This window comes from Trachurus japonicus, chromosome 4, assembly GCF_045865225.1.
Source record: "Trachurus japonicus isolate A0001 chromosome 4, Traja_1.0".
NCBI lineage: Eukaryota > Metazoa > Chordata > Actinopteri > Carangiformes > Carangidae > Trachurus > Trachurus japonicus.
Window position 1 is genome coordinate 20373299 of NC_140910.1, and position 17970 is coordinate 20391268.

The 17970-nt window shown below is 42.0% G+C and overlaps 1 protein-coding gene across 1 annotated transcript in view; it reads left to right on the forward strand.

Moving 5' to 3' along the window:
• The first annotated feature begins 497 nt into the window (after positions 1-497).
• Positions 498-17970, forward strand: part of nr5a2 (nuclear receptor subfamily 5, group A, member 2) — a 66494-nt gene continuing 49021 nt past the window's right edge. The window contains exons 1-4 of the mRNA XM_085774607.1: positions 498-1268; positions 4588-4706; positions 8272-8413; positions 16339-17051. Of these exons, the coding sequence (XP_085630733.1) occupies positions 1187-1268; positions 4588-4706; positions 8272-8413; positions 16339-17051 (1056 nt within the window). The 5' untranslated portion in view covers positions 498-1186. The remainder of the gene's footprint in view (positions 1269-4587; positions 4707-8271; positions 8414-16338; positions 17052-17970) is intronic.

A 17970-nucleotide genomic window follows, 5' to 3' on the forward strand; every position in this document is an offset into this window, starting at 1 on the left:
GCAGAATTCATTATGTCCTTCGACTGCATTGGAAAGAAAGAAAGAAAGAAAGAAAGAAAGAAAGAAAGAAAGAAAGAAAGAAAACAGCTGTTACGTTTTATTTGATTGTATATTATGATTTTATGACATCTCAATGATCAAGAGATCTTTAAACAGGGTTGCGCTTTAACCACAGGGCGATACGAAAATTACGAGTTCATTTTAATTAACAAAATAAATTATATGCAACAAATGAAGCCGAGTATTATCTAAAAGAAGAAGAAAAAACTTTACACTGTAAAAGCATGAGTTTATCGGCGCAAAGTGTGCTCGTGAGGAGTCCGCTCTCACATGCAGTTGCATCACCTCGCTTGATTTCCTTGTCCTCCCTCCGCTTTTAAAGTCCATCATTAACGGGGATTAAACAGCTGAGATTTTGGAGATATGGAACTGGAGGGTTTGAGGCGATGTTTCCCGGTCTCCTCGCCTGATTGGGTTGGTGAAAGATGATGTCAGACGACCGCATGCGCCCCGGATTGGAGAAAGCGGAGTAAACAAAGCCGCGAGGAGGAGGAGGAGGAGGAGAGGTCTCCACATCTCCAGACAGCCCGACCGACACACCGAATCCGACTTTACGCACAGGAGAGGGCGGCCCCGGCGGCGCGTACTCGTCTAAAGACTGAAAGTTACACTGACAGTCCCACTTTAATGGGTGACGCGCTTAAAAGACTTTTGGAAAAGCTGAAGGGAAACTTACCATCGTCTTTTACTCCGGACGCTGTGCACTTCTGTCGTATTAGTAAGAGACTGATTCCCTAACTCTGCGCGCAACTGCTCCTTAACAAGTAACGAAGGAACCACTCACCCGCGCTCTGCTTTATTATTGCGGTTTTTTTCTTGCGCCGATGCATTTTTGAGACATTAAATTAGTGAAGTTGAATCAGTGCAGGCGCGTGCGCGCGCATACACACACACACCGACCGGCTATGCAGCCCGGCCGATTGGAGCGAGTCTGACTCGTCTGAATCAGGCTTCGTATTTAGAGCATGGTCCGATAATTGGAAGACAGACAGAGACAGAAAGTAGAAAATACAGCAGTGTAAAGACATTTGGCTCGCGCTGAGGTGTGTTTGGGAGCGTGTGGCTCTCGCGTCCAGGTGTCCCGCCGAGCGGTGCGGAGTCTCCAGCTCAGGCCGGCAGTGCTGACATGCTGCCCAAAGTCGAGACTGAATCCCTGGGACTCTCTCGATCGTATGGGGAACAAGGGCGCATGCCAAGGAATATGCAAGGTAAGAGCTGTCATTCCTCTGAGTCTCTTTAGACCAAAAAGACCCATAATTCTCTGTCAGTGTCTTAACGCAGCGCTGTCAGGCTGGAAGCCCTGAGTGCGTTCCTCCATGTCAGAGAAACTTCTGTACGCGCGTATACCAACTAGACTTTAACAGAAAATATAGATCAGTAACTGAAGACTGTCAATACAAACTATTGTTATAGGATGAAAGTGTTAATTATAGTATTAGTTGTGAACCATGTGGGTCATTAATTTAGAGCTATTTTTAAAATGTGTTCAGTGTTGGTTTAAAATAGATTTCTGCTATTCCTCCCTGCCTTTAATCTGATATGTAAATGTAAATGTTTGGCCCGGGATCAAACGATGGTTATACCCAGCTGTCACTCACACTGATGGTGTGCGGGCGCCTGGTGCATGTGAGGCAGGGCAGAGTATTTAACTTTGTCACTTGTCTGGTTTTATGATGAACCACTTGACTTAATCTCAGCAGTAGCCTTTCCACGCAGAAGTCACTCGTGATTTGGGCTTTCTAAATGAGCAGTTAAAGAAACGTGTTGTCAATTTATCAAGAAGAGTAAAAACAACAACTGCAGAGCTGAAATGTTGAGGTTTGATTTAGTGATTCGCCCCTCACCAAAATATTTGACCTCGGGCCAGTTTACTTTGGTCTAATGAGCCTAAAAAACACTTTGCAAAGACTGTAAAATTGTCATAACTGTGTGAGAAATAAGTCCACACATTTTATTTTATGTTCTTAACAAATTTATTTTCTGCTGTTTGTCACATTCTGGCCTAAAAACTAAACACAATTTTAAAAATCAAGTTGCACTAAATTTAAAATTGAATAATATGATGCTGTGCTTTTTGGTGTATTTTGATTTCATTACCTTTGTTATGTTGTTATTATCTTTGACTCTTTTTTTTATTTTAATTTTAATAATAAATGTCAAGCATCACAGGCAGAATTGCTTCAGGTCTTTAAATGTGCGAAACGAGGTTTGAGAATTTAAGAGAAAAGGCTTTGATTGAGGGGAGATTGCTCGGCCCAATTTTAGGTTTTACAGATTAAGGTCACATCTATTAAAAAAAAATCCCTGTGGTATAAATTAACATTTTTCTTGATCTGTATCTACAAAGATCATAAAGCAAATTTGTTTTTATATGTAGTGAGTCCTGTATGGAGATAAAAATCACGTTCCCCCTCATTCCTCTCAGGTCAATCCATAGCCATATAAACGGACAATCAATTAGCCCGGTCTGGGTTTATGACACTTTGATAACACACACTCTAAAGACGAGGAGTGGCTGTTGGAGAGTCCGTTATCTGCTTGTGCGCGCGGGTAAAAACAAAGGTAGCTGTGAATGAAGGTGAAAGGAAACTTCTTTTTGCTTTTGGTGTTTTTTTCCTGACACAAGCTGTAGCTGTTTGGAAACTGCACTGAGCAAGTGGCAGCAGGTGAGAGAGACCGAGAGCCTGCCCGGTGCGTGTCTGCATCTTTACAGCCATGACATCTGCGCACACGTCCGGCTTGTCTGTGCAGCCAGGGATGTTGGGTGAGGGTCCCCCCCCACATCTTAACTTTAGGAAAATTATGTTTTGTATAATGGCGATATAGATGCGGCTATAATTCCTGAAAATGTGAAGCCACAGCAGGCAAATAACTGCGTAAAGATTTTACATGAAAGGGAAAATCTGCGGTAAAAACCCTGAGCGAAAAACGTTTTTTTCTGGAAATATTCTTTATTTGTGGCGTTCGGAACATTTCCAACGTGGAGCTACTAATTTATTTCCTTTTTACCCCGACCTCACCCGCTGCATAACTGCAACCAAACCCCCGATAACGTTTATTTTCTCCTTTAAAATGTCTCCAAATCTGCAGCTGCTGTCGCGCGTCACGAGAAAAGGCCCTGTACAAAAAAAAATCCTCTCCACCTTTTCCCCTGTGTTTTAAAGCAGAAAAAAAGTTGGTGGGCATTGAAATGGCAGTGTTGCTTTGTCGCTTCTGCATGTGGGAAGGAAAACGGCAGCTCGGTGGAACTTGTTGCTTCAGCTGGAAATATGCAGCGCGGATCCCAGCAGGGCAACGCGTTAACAAACCAGAAATCATGTCTAATTAAAAGGTCTGAGTGCGCAGATGAGTGGGTTTTTGAAGCAGAGCAGTTAATATGTGTGAAGGCCTTGGAAGGCGTCTAGTTGACAAAATATTTCCACTTTTACAGCCACATCCACTGAGGCTTTTCCTGTTTGATCCTGGCTGCTTTTTTATGATTAAAACCATAAATGCTTTTGTAACCGTTGTAAATGTCAGAGTGGCTCTTTGCTCAGCGCTGTCACACGCAGTCTTATCAATGCAGCTATTTCTGATACACAAAGCAAACAAGGGGGATACAACCACGAATGCAAGCAGTAATGTCCAAATTATTTATAATCCCACAGTGTGTATTTAATCTCAATTAAGAAAAAGTGACGAAATGTGCAAAAAAAAAAAAAAGTTGTGCAATTTTACATCGATTTTAAATTGCAATAATTCATAAAACACACGTGTTGTCTTCCCCCCCCCTTTCTCTTTTTAAATGAGTGCTGAAAATGTTTTGGAAACAAGTGGAATTATCATGACACATTAAACACACGGTGTGTAAAATTGAGCCCCCCCACCCCTCACCCCCTGCCCCAGTTTATGCAGAACTCCACATTAAATGTGCACCAGTATATAAAGCATACCATAAACCAAAGCAGTCGCCCTTCCCTGGCATTGTGGGTGATTCTTCGAGGGGGCAAATAATTTGCTGTTGGTTCAAGTTGGTTTTGGATGTTTTCCTCCTCGCCTGCAGAGATAAGGGGCTTTTTCTGTGTGTCTTCATTTGTCTGTGGGCGGTAACATTTTCTCCTCCAATCCTTAACTCTAATATCTCTCCATTTCCCCCAGCGATTTCACGACTTAGATGCATGCATATTTATGAGGCTCGCTTTCATGAGCTTTTTTTTTTTTATTATATACTTATTTATTTATTTTTGGTCTCCTGTCTGCAACGAATGAAGAAGAGAAGGAGGTAACAAGGAGAATTTAATGGTCGCGTCCTTTCAACTCATTCCAATAATCGATTATTCCGTCGTCCTCTTCTCTTCATATTAAACATCCAAAGTCCAACAGAACTACTAGAAACATTTTTTTGAATATATAAAAGACTCTGATTCAGTTGCGTCGCGGCTCCACGTGGTTCATCTTGATGGATGAAAGTGGGCTTTTGGAAAAAGAGATTGCTCAGCACAGCAACAGACTTTTCTCAGTGTGTGTTTGTCCGTGTCTCCCCCGCAGCACACCAGATCAAAATGATGGACTACTCTTATGACGAAGACTTGGACGAGATGTGTCCCGTGTGCGGAGACAAAGTTTCTGGGTACCACTACGGACTTCTGACCTGCGAGAGCTGCAAGGTTAGTGTCCTCTTCCTCAAACTGGAAAACGCGTGCACTGCTTCCTATGCCACAGCGTTTCCCGTACAGTGACAGTGTGTATGTGTGTGTGTGTGTGGCATTGTGTGGTGATTTCATCTGATCTGCTTGGGCATATAAAGTATTCCTAATTTTTTTCTAAATCAGATTTTAGCTATAAAGTGACATACAGTAGTTGCCTAATTTTGGTCTAATGGTTTTTATTTAAGATTTGAATTATTACAATCACTATTACTGTAGGTTGTGTTGCTGGATTGCATTATTATCACCTGTAAGTGTTTGCAGTGAAGCGGGACTGAGCAGTGGTATTGCCATTTACTTAACTTTCATTATTTTCCTTGCATTTTGCATATACAGCCATATATGCATCTAGAAATACACTTCATATATTTCTATGGCTGCATTATTTCAGTTTAACCTTTGTGCATATGTGAAGATGCAAATTTGTACGTTTTGTGGTCTTTACATTTACAGTTTTGAATTTAGATCATTTATCGGTCAAACTTAAGAGGGTTTTGTAAAACAGGAGTTCAATTGGAGTTGTGTATTATTATTATCTTTTTTAATTTTGCAAGCACCAAACACAGGAGGTAGAGGATTTCACCCAGAAAGCAAAGTACACAGTCCTTTTGAATGTGTTTGTACAAGGCTGTGTCCCACTGTCGAAAAACTATCATCACAAGTTCATTATGAGCACGGCAACTCTGTCTGGTTGCAAAATGTTTCCATACGCGTGTTAATAATGAGGCTACTGTTAAGCAAACTGTTGCTGCTCTTAATTTGAGCTCTATCAACAACCTATTTGTTCCTTTCTGCTCATTTCCACCGTTCTCCTCAACACCAAGCTAATAGGCATTGCCCAAGTTTTTCTCTGAGCCCAGTGAAGCTGTCTGCACAAAATTAAGCTAAGACAAATGTCTTTGTGTTAACACTATTCAGTGCAAAATTGCAGCTCAGAGTATTGATGTGGCGTTGCACATTTCTTGCCTATGTGGTCATTATTCAAAGCAGATGTTATAGATTTTATCCCATATTATGACCTTGAGATGCTCAGCACTTGCTTGAAGGGAGACGTCAGTGGCATCTCTGCAGGAGAAACAATCCACAAACATGTTCCCCAGTTAAGCTGAAACACTTTCAGGATGCAGATGAAGAGGTCTGTTACACAGTGGTGTAACATCCGCGCTGAAACATTAATAATGCTGATAATTACCTGAAGCTTGTCATTGATTATCCCTCAAAATGCAGGCAGTCTGTTCAGTAAACGTATGATCATCAGGGCTGGAGTGATATATCAGTTTGTTGACAAGTTACAGGCTCATATTGGCATTAAATATCCGCTATCAGCCAGGCAGTGCAATCCATCTCCACTGCAGTGAAGGTTCCTCCCCGGACACATGCAGCTGCACAAAACTGGATAAAGCAGCATTGGATTTTCATTCTTGGTATTCTTGCAAATAATGAAAATAGCTCAGTTTTAGATTTAGTTTTGCTTTACGAGCGTAAGCTTTGCATTTTCTGACTTTGTGGTATACCATTGGTCATAATTTCATAGTGAGAAATTAGATGCAATCTTCCTTTATTTGCAAACTACCCTCAGCCCCATCCACGTACCGCCCATGTACTGACCTCTCCCTGTGCCCTTCCACCCCAAAACCAAAAAGGCAGTTGTGACAAGGACACATGAGACTTTTTTAAGCTTTGGTTGCCAGTTTTGGGCTGAGAATCACACACACACACACACACACACACACACACACACACACACACACTAGAGAGAGAGAGAGAGAGAGAGAGAGAGTGAGTCACTCGAGTAAAGATTCTTTTACCCCCTCATCATCCTGCCACCTCTGCGAACACATGCAGTACAGCAACACACATCCCCTTTCATTCATACAGGCGGTGTAGTTAATACACAACAGCCCGCATAAAGTAAACATGGAAGCACATCATACCTGTTGGTTTAGCAACAACAAGCCAAAAGGGGCTGCATGGTCCTGACTGTATACCGACAGGTACGATCCCAGCATGCTTCTCTCTGGGAGACTTCTATCCTAAAATACTGATATCACAAGCAACTAGTAGGAGGGTTAAGTGTCAGAGCCACAGCGCGCATATCAAAAGATATATTTATGTTCTGCAGAAGTAAGAGGAAAATAAATATGAGCAAAGCCAGTTGAGTTTAAAAGAAAACATACGATGAAAAAATCTTTCAAAGTTGGCACACATATTTGAGCAAATAAAGCAGGTACAGGAATAAGAGGAGATAAAGTGATATTGTGAATTATATTTTTCCTGCTTCTTTGTTGGTTGTGCAGGTCGGTTTTGACATGCTGTAAAAGCTGTTTCCTACTGTCTGCTTTTGGGTAGAGTGCAGTCTTTTACGGATGGAATTCCAAGGTCAGGAATAACATGCTACTTAGATAAATTCTCAAATTCAACTGAAGACATTATTTGTATGAGCACAGCATGATGTAAGGTTTCATGTTAATGAGTAGGTCTTTCTTTTGGTGGGCTAAATGATCTGTATTATTTGTAAGGGCAACAGAAGCAGGCAATCTCTTTACGCATAAAAATGAGCCCTGACGAGTGGCTTTTCTTGGTTTGAACTGCAGGTCAGATGAGAGCTTTTCAGTGAGATGTCCGCTTAATCTCCGGAGGTGATATTGTGTGGTTTTTAAAACATGGTAGAATCCTGTTTGATTCAGATATTTATAGCGCACGCTGTGTGCTAAGTGGAAAATTGGAAAGAAAGTTTTCTCCGAAGCATGGATTTTTTTTTTTTTTTAGCCCGGAGAGGTCAATAATCCAAAACCTGCAGATTTTTTTGGGACGGATCAGGCAATGCAGATTGTCAATTAAATTTGTGTTTGGTGAGATATTGACAGCAGCACATTCTTTTTTTCCCCCTTTTTTTTAAAGACCAGGTTTAAGGATTCTCCTCCTAGGTTATGGATCTAGAATATGTTAATACCATCTTCCCTACGTTTGATTTCCACTGGTGCTGCCAATAATTAATTCTACATTGCAGGTATGAATATCTGTAATCCCGGAACTGTGAATTATGGATATAATTTATTGGATTTTTTGGACTGCTGTGCTCATATTTTTCAATAATTTAGTGGAGAGTTGAAAAGATGCTTTCCCCATAAATTTTTGCCTTTACGTGAATAGAGGATATTGAGAATAGTAAAGTAATTTTGACAGGACCCAAATTAGATTATATACCCTTTATAAAGTGGTTCATAATGCAGTGTCAGTTAATCAGGTATGTAGAAAATATATGTTAACATGAATTAAAGTGTATTATAAAAAATGTATTTGTATGACTGAGTCAAAAATTCAAACACTCTTCTTTTGTCATTTGAAAAAAGTGTGTATGCTTGCTCTAATGTTAAGAGTATGAGTTTCAAGACTTCACTGTGTGGTTCTGTGTGTGTGTGTATTATGTCTGTCCCTTTCCATCTGTCTGAGAGTGTGAATGGGCCAATTACCATTGCATTGCAGGGGTCAAGCAGGTTGACGTCTTAATTGGTTCTCTCCGCAGGGCTTCTTCAAGCGTACCGTCCAGAACAACAAGCGCTACACATGTATAGAGAACCAGAGCTGCCAGATTGACAAGACCCAGAGGAAGCGCTGCCCTTACTGCCGCTTCCAAAAGTGCCTCACCGTCGGCATGAAGCTAGAAGGTACGGCGACATGTTTCCATTTTTTTTCTGCAGCTCAGGTGTTTGCCTTATGGTGGGGAATATGGATGTTTTTGCTGGTGCTGGGCTGCTGAGATTCAGTGTGTTTCCATGTAAAACATAAATTGGGATATAACCCATGGAGAGATGATGAAAAGTGCAACATTGATTAGGCGATAATGTGTAACTATCACAAGTTTGGGATTCTTAAAAAAAGATTAAATAAGAATCAGCTGTTTAAAGAAAAGGACTTTTCACATCCAAACAAGTGACTGTAACAGACTGGGATTTCAACATGTTGCTAAAGAGGCCTCAAACAGAACAGACGATTGTTACTTTGCTTGTCTAGTAACCATATAACCGTATAAGAACCTTTGCTTGAGTAAAAGTAGCAGAACTACTATGCAGTAATAGATGTACTGTAATGCAGAAAAGTGTCCCATGTGAGTCATCTACTATTTTATCATTGGAATATTATTACTGACGCATTAATGTGCAAGTACCATTTTACTGCTGCTGGTGGTCACAGTAGAGCTAATTTGAACTATTTCATACACTGTTGGGTGTAGTTTGATGGGTAGCAGTGCAACATATTTTATAATGGTATGTTTGGTGTATTAAATCTCAAACTGTTACTTAACATGTGACTATCTGTCATATAAATGTAGGGGAGTTCATAAGTACAGTACAATAATTAAGTAAAACACACCTAGTTACATTCTACCACTGCTAGAAACAAGAGGGCATCTATGCAGATGAAAGCTCTGCACAGCCTCTGCCCTGTTTTCACCAGAAGTATTTTTAAAATAATATTTTACTCCAAGAGAAGCTGTATATTTTTATAGTGCACATACAATACTGTTTGTCCATGAATAGTTTACCGCAGATTCTGTCTATTCTAGGGTTTCATAGTGAACACCACTCACTAAAATATGATCTAAAACTTACAGTATACACATCTGCAAGAGTGGAAAAGCAGACCCAGGCACTGTTATTGCATTCTGGGTGCTGCATCATATATTAAGATATGATGCCTGTTTGCAATTACTGTTTCTGAAAGTTGGGGAGGAAAAAATTATAACATGGAACAGCTGAAACTGGAGGTTGACTGCTCCTGGACCTCCACAGAGGTGTTTTAAAACCTTCTAGCAAAGTCCTAGTGCATTGACAGAGCGAGTCTTTTCCATTAATTCCCAATTCAACACAGTTAATCATAGCATATTAACTTTTTTTTTTTTTTTTGGAAAGAGGAAAAGTAGTCTTCCGTGATCAATTTGCATGTGAATAGTTTCCTTCTACATTGAGATATCCGCCATTAAAGAAAGGCGAATACCCACTTTGACAAAATGATTGCCTGTATGAAAGTTGAAGATTATATTTATTTAAACATTTAACAATGAACATCTCAGTCATTTCTGTTCTCCAGACTGTATACCCAATGAAGAGAAACCTTTCATTTCTACCATAACGTTGCAATCCAGCATTGCTTATTAGTATTTGAGATGGGGTCAGGGGGAGTTAGGGGGTGTATCTGGTAGCTGCTGCGCACTTAAACTTGCCAGACAGAGTAATAGATAAAATATTAAACTTGGCGGCAGGGCGAGAATGGTAATGATGATACTTTTGGCCGGCCGTTTCGAGGCCTCTTTGTTTGATTTGAACCTGGCTCAGAAGCTTGTTCAAACATGGCTATCCAGAAGTGACAGGGCAGCAGGGCAAGAAATGCTCTTCAATGTTTAAGGAAAATATTTTAAAATCAACTATTTTTTCCACACATTAGTTGACAGGTTTTACTCTGAAATCACTAATTCTGGCATGAACAAAGAGAGCTGAAGGTCATCTGTCATTAAGTGTAAAACAGAGGATTTGAAAGCTAAAGGTAATCGTTATTATTTTGTTAACCAGGAGGTTAAGTTACAATGTTGTAAAGTACTGCAATTATTTTTAGTATTTCTAGTCTTTTAATCAGAGTAGGTGTTACGTTATTCATAGAGTTTCTGTTTAATATTGTAACAAATTTCCTCACACATTTGTATTTTAGACCAAATGAAAAATCCCCAGGCTCCAGGAATGATCACGTACAATTGAGAAAAGTTAATATGTTGAAGAAATAATACCCTGGGAGACTGAGAGTAAAGCAGAGACAGCCGGACTAAAATCTTTCTGGAGGCTTCTCCCTTTACCTGCCATGTGCGGTGTAATTAATTGCTGTTAATTGTGAATGGCCGCTGGGCAGAAATGTCCCGGCCTGTCATTTTCCAGCTGACACGGGCGGGGAGGGGGGGTTAGCGTTTGATTTGTTTTGCTGGTGGTAGCTTTCAGCTCTAGGGCAAGACGGGCCCTGCAGCACTCTGTCAGGGACCAGAAGCTCCAGTGGGCGACTCTTGCCACAACCAGTAAAGACCTCCCATACAGAGAGTCTGACACCCCTCACCACACAACGCACACACACACAGACACAGACTACACTACACATACAGTTCTCCCTGGTAAACACATACATATATTCATGAGAAGCCAAAAAGGTGTTCAGAAGGCCACAGGCAAGAGGGAGAAGATGACATTTGATCTACAAAAAAAAAGAAAATGTGTGTACAATAGCCGTGAAAGAGAGGAGGTTTAGGGTCATGTTTTCTTTTGTTATTCCAATCTTTTCATGCCATTACACAGCTGCTTGCAGCAACATGTGAATTCACGATATTGAGCAGAAACCAAATATGGACCAAACATTTAAAAAAAAATGTGAGGGAAACTTTAAAGTTGACTCAAACTGTAATTTTTCTTTCAGTCTTTTCAGTGTTTACCTTTGCCTTGCTGGTGTTGCTCAGTGTCTTTCCTGTTTGTTGGTATGCACTGTATTTGCCAACCAGTGGAACCAAGTGTACGGTTTGAACTTTGCTGTGAGGGTGGTAGCAGTATAAAGAAGTCTGTGCAATTGTCACTGTGTGTGCGTGCATGCATGCGTGCGTGCTTGCTTGTGTGCGTGTGTGTGCGTGTGTGTGTGTGTGTGTGACTATTGGCGACGTTTCAAAGTTGTGGGAAGGCAGTGAAACAGGGTGAAACGGCAGACGGGTACATATCAGAGCGACACAAACAGGGTTGTGACATGTCTATCGCCCTCATCCCGATACTAGGAGATCAGTTTTATTTGCTATAGCTGATAACAAAACAAAAGTAGCTAAAGCCTGGTGATGCCTGTCTTTTCACTACACAGGAAAAGGGAATTTTGTAGCTCTTTAGAGGCATATCATATTTTCAGTGTGTATGTGCCTGCCTCTGCCACTGATCGCGTGTGTAAGAGTCAAGCTATGTTCTCCAAAATAAAACTCCCTCCCTTTCCTGTCATCTCATCATCTGTGATCCTAAAGAGCAGGCAGGTGTTTGGAGAAACTCCACAAATGTAATCCCACCAGTTAATATGATTATGAGTGTGTCTTACAGCCTTAAACGACTTTAACCACATGTCATCAGCTGCTAATATTTGTCCATCTAATTTTTTAACAGAACATCGTGTGTGTGTCACACAATTATAACATGTAAAATAAAATGCATTAATGGCATTTTTTTTGTTGATAAAACCTCATTTAATTTGTTGATATATCAAGAAACACAAGCCCACAGATGATCGAGCATGGCAGCCACACAAGCAGAGCATGTGTTTCCATGCTGTAAAAAAAAAAAAAAAATCCAGTTCGTACTTCTTGGTATGCACTACAGCATCTCAGCTGCTGTTAACTCAATGAGCAAAAAAAAAAAAAAAAAGGAAAAACAAAAGCCACATCCCATCAAGATTTGACCTATTAGCATGTCATTCTCTGCAGCTGATGAAGCATGCCGTATCTGAACAGCTCCCACTGGTATGATTTTCTTTTTATGCTCGCTAGAAGTTGCTTCGCATCATATGCTTCACTGAGCTGCCTAATATTTCCTTCACCGGTGTGTTGTCATAAAGACAGAGTGTGATACAGACAGTTAGAAGAAACTGTTTCCACTGTGTGCCATTTAAGGCTGCAGAGTTAGCAAAGATGTTATTATGACAAACATTAAAACAAACACTGGGAACAACATGAAATGTCTGTCAAAAACGCAGATTGTTACTGAATAGTGAATGCCAAATCATATTTTCATGTGTTTAACCTCAGCTCTGTAAGAGAACCAGCCAGCGCTGTCTTGTTTTAAACCAGATGTGGCATTTGAAGTGGCCTTTTTTGGAACCTACCTCTCATTTTTCTTTTTTACTGAACAAACTCTCACAGCCTCTCCTATTCGGATCACTTTTTACAGTTATCTTTATTTTGAAAACGCAAAATCCATCATCTAATCTGAATTAATGAATTAATTAGAAGAAATGCAAAACTGTGTCAGGGTCCTGCAGCTGAGATTAGCGTCACCACCTTAGTGTTTTTATATTCCTGTCTCTGCCTCTCTCTCTCTCTCTCTCCCACCACTTTTTATTTCCTCCCTGTCTCCAGCTTTCCCACTCTGATTTGTCTTCCATCAACCTCCTAGTACCTGCAGTGGAAGCCCGTGGAGCTGTCCCATTACTTATGCATAGGTATCATAGGTATTCATGTGTGTGCATGGGATAGGGCGCATCCGGAGCAGGGGCCGGGCCCCCGACATGACAAACAGGGTGTCAGCAAGGCTCCGCAGGACCCATTAATATGCTGGCGGCCGACAGGGATCTTCACCTACGCGCGCTTAATATTCCTGTATATTAAACAACCATAAATCAGAGGATATAAGCGCTGAGGGCTGTGTGTGTGTTGTGTGATGTGTTTGAGTGTGTTTGCGGCTCCGTATAGGTGTGTGCAGAGACATTGTGTCTGTAAAGGATGTGCTGTGTGTGTGAGAGAGAGTGCTTGTTTGTATTGGGACATGTTTGAGACAAGGGGGCTGGATACTTTTGGGGAAGAGAAACAGGGTTTTTTGGGGGAAACCAGGATTTTTGGTCAGGCCAGTTTGTGAATTTATGGACGTGTGTGTGCTCAAATGTGTGTTTGTGTGTGTGTGGACGTGCTCTCAGACAGTAAGTCAAGGGAATTCAGAGTGGAAGACAGCATCAGCCTTTTAGCCTTTCAGCCTGGCTTTAGCCCCAAAGCCTCAGTGCTAACCCTCGGTATCCCCTTACTCAGATCCTTTTCACACTAAGAATCAAGTTTCCTGTCATCTACTCACACAGGAAAAGGGAAGTGTTTTTCTTGTTTGTGATATTTTTATTCATATACTAATTTTCTTCTCATAGCCTGCTTATTTCTTTCAACTGACATTTTTTCTTTTCCTTTTTCGCCTCTCCTTTTTGCGTTCAACCAAGTGCTCATTGCTGCATTTTCCAGACAGCTCCTGTCAATCACGCTGTGTGTGCAGCACTGTGGTTCTTTTTTTCTTTTTTTTTTCTTGATGAAGGTCTTTCTTGTTTGCCTGTTCAGCAGTGCTGGCTCTCACCATCATGCTAACTATTCAGTTTGTCTTGTTTATGTCACACAAACCACAAACATCAAACAAGTCACTTTCTCGCCACCACAAAGAAGGACGACCAGGGAGTTTAAGTGTGTAACCAGCACTCCCCAAGCTTTTTTCAGTTTGTTCTGTTACATAGAAAAGATTTTCCGCATGAAAAGATTTACAAATTGATACTTTAAAGGAGCAAACCCAACTAAATTGTTTGTCTTTCCTTTGTTTAAACTCTGATGTTCTTTTGACAGACTGTTTAACCCTTTAAAATTGCAGGGTGGGTCATATGATCACTGTCACCGTAGGCTCATTCCCTGCAGCAACCGACCCATTAACATCTCTCCACCTCACTCAAATGCACACATTCATCTTGCTCCCCGACACACACGCTTACACTGTCCTCTTCCCCTCCCCCTTCCATATTAATCTGTGTTACATGCATGCAAATCACCTTGTTTAATTACAGACAAAGAATCCGTGCATGTATGTGTGTGTGTGTGTGTGTGGCGGAGGTTGGGAGATCTACACCCCCCAATCTTGATATTCATGATGTGATGTGGGTCCTTGGGTCCGAGGCAGGCAAGAAGGCAGTCAGGGCCTAATTTTGTTTTCCCAGTAGGGCCAACTATTAGTTTCTCAGCTCATTAATTACGCTGTTGTGGAGAAATCATTAATAGTTAAAGTCGCCCTACAATAATGTATAATGGATACATTTGACGGGGCTCCTGATTTCTTCTTTTTTTTCCCTTTGATATGTGATCAATTTTTTAACGGTCATGATAATCCCCGAGCCCGGGTGAGCAGGCACCGGAGTTGACCTCAAGCACACTGGGAAATAGTAGCACGTGTGTGTGTGTGTGTGTATGTAAAATCACAGTGTATAAATTACATACCATTTGAGCAGTCGGGGGCTCTCCAAGGTGGCAGGGTGTCTGGCCTGCTCCCTTCTCTCTCTCTCTCTGTGATGAGGACCAGTGTGTGATGATCTCCATGTCAGCCTGTATGTTTGTGTGTGTGTTTCCTGTAAGAATGTATGAGAGGGAGATAGTCAGCATGTGGGTGTGGGTGTGAGTGTCGGTGTGTGTGTGTGTGTGTGTGTGTGTATCCCCTCTCGGCAGCTCTTGCTCACATCAGTGACAGACACTTTTGTGACGGAGGTCATTAAAATCACTCCCAAGGCAGCTCAGACTGTGTAAGGGTGTGTGTGTGTGTATTTGTGTGGATGTCTCCCCCTCCTCCTTACTCCCCCTAACACTGACCCCCCATCCTGCATTCTCCACACACCCTTTTCAATTTTCTTCCCTTGTTCTTTCATTCATCCATCAAGACACCACGAGCTTGAGTGGACCCAGACTGATTCACCACGTTATCCAACTACTGTGTATGAACAGGACTAATCCATATGCATGTATTTGCATCTTCATTTACATAATGTGGGTTTCTGTCTTTCTTTCTTTCAATAGCTAACTAAATACAATAAAAAAATAAGTCTTACAATAATCTGTAGTATTGGTATTAGTGAGTGTTTTTCTGTTGCATAGTCTCCCAGACGTCTGTTAGCTCGTGGCACACTGCGCTCGGCGAGCCTCGTCAGTGTAAGAGGTAATTAAGTATGAATAATTAACACCAGCGCCCCCCAACTGGGAGACAGCAGAGCAGCTTCCCCATGGCAGCAGTCGGCCAGATCACACATGGCCCTCGTAGCAGTCCACTGTGTGCCCGGCTTGTTCATTAGAAATACCCACAGCACAGACTCGTTGTGATCCTCACCACAGGATCCTGCACTGAGGGGGGAGGCAGGGGGCAACGTGGGCATGTTTGGTTCGTCAGGGAAAGAAATTTAAAAAAAGAGGCCTGATTTGCTTATTGTTAGCCTTTTCGGCCTTTGGGGTTTAAGCGAGAAAAAAGTTTCTGCTAATGGAAAGTGGCATTTGAAGCTTTTAGATATTGCATAATCAGACAGCATAATAAAACGTGTATTTTGTCAAGAGGACTTGAATTAGCATTTAAGTCTATACCAATAGCTAATGTTTGAGGTAGGTTTTCCCTGAGTGGTAGGCAGAGATAGCCAGCTGTACGGTTCATAAAGGTTTGTGTCTGGTCAATGAGTAACTGTGATATCTTTTGAAGCTGTGGGGTTTAAGAGTCAACAGGAAAATGTCAAGTGTAATCACCGCTGGGACACATTTGCCCTACATTCATACAAGGTGGAAATAAGAGGTCTAACCCCCATAATGCTGTGCAAATATTCACAGAAATATAAGGAGAATTTTGTCTGTAAAGGTGTTTTGGATGGAACGCCTCAGGTAATTGTTGTATTACTACATCTAAGTGTGGCAGTGACAAAAGGTGTCAAAGTATTGTACTCAGTGACTTTCATGATCTCTATTAGGAACAAGTAACATGCAAGGCAGGGATGTACATGCTGTACTATCATGTTAATTCTGTTTTCTCTGTCTCCTCCTTCCTGTCAGCTGTGCGGGCGGACCGCATGCGTGGCGGTCGCAACAAGTTTGGCCCAATGTACAAACGTGACCGGGCCCTCAAGCAGCAAAAGAAGGCACTGATCCGAGCCAACGGCCTGAAGATTGAGGCCATGACTCAGGTGATGCAGGCCGTGCCCACCGACCTCACCATCTCCTCAGCCATCCAGAACATCCACTCGGCCGCCTCCAAGGGCCTTCCGCTGAGCCACCACGCCGGCCACCACACTGGCCACCACCACCACCACCACCATCATCACCACGCCACCGCCCTGCCCCCCACAGACTACGACCGCAGCCCATTTGTCACTTCGCCGGTCAGCATGGCGATGCCGCCGCACACCGGCAGCCTACAGGGCTACCAGGCGGCCTACGGACACTTCCAGGGCACGCGCACCATCAAGTCAGAGTACCCAGACCCGTACACCAGTTCGCCAGAGTCCATCATGGGCTACGCCTACGTAGATGCCTACCAGTCAGGCTCGCCGCCCAGCTTCCCCCACCTGATCGTAGAGCTGTTAAAGTGTGAGCCGGACGAGCCGCAGGTTCAGGCCAAGATCCTGGCCTACCTGCAGCAGGAGCAGGCCAGCCGGGGCAAGCACGAGAAGCTCAACACCTTCGGCCTCATGTGCAAGATGGCCGACCAGACACTCTTCTCCATCGTGGAGTGGGCACGCAGCAGCATCTTCTTCCGTGAACTCAAGGTGGGTGATCATGGTCCATGCATGAGAGTGCTTTTGTTTGAATGTGAGGAGAAATTGAGTATTTTCTCTGTTTTTTACAGCCATATTTTTACAATTTCACCATCATTCCTATTGGTTATGAGAGAACAGAACAAATTAATATTATAACATGATATAATATTTAAGCTTTAATTCTATTTGCAGCAACTCTGCAGGCCATTAATAAAATATCCTGCACTTTGTCTCAATGGTAAATCTTTCACTATGCTGTCATGTATAATTGACAGTACTTCACGCAGTTCAGAAACATCATCTGTTCAATCCTTTATCTTCAACAGACCTTTAATCATCCTTTTTATGCACTGTCAACACTAATGCAGAGTGCACAGAGCTGTGCAGACGGGGTTTGCTCGTAGTCTCCACTGCTGCCTGTCCCACTGTCTGATCAAAATTCAGCAGCCAACCATATTTACGTGTGTGGCACATTTCAGCTATGGGTTGTGAAAACTTTGACTATGAGCTTCAGGCACTTTTCTGACTAACAGGGTCCTAGTCTGAGGATTTTATGTGAACTGAATACTGCCCATCTAAAGCTGAAATAATTCACAGCACTAACAGGGCACACAGTGTGATCATGAGATTTGCCCACCAACATATTGGTCAAAGAAAATCCAGAGAGCATTTCATAATAACAATAAATCATCTATATTTCATTTCAGTTTAATTAAGATTTATTTTGACTTAATGTTGGATATTTTCTTCACAAAGTATATGTAATCTGTAAAGTCTCCAAAAACAACAACATTTGAGCCTGATAAACACCATCACAGTCAATCCCAACTGGCCAATAGAAGCCGTCCACCAGTGTTTCAGTGTAAAAACATGATAATTCCCACTCATCTAACACAGAGCCCAAGGGAGGATTTCTGGTGTATGTTTG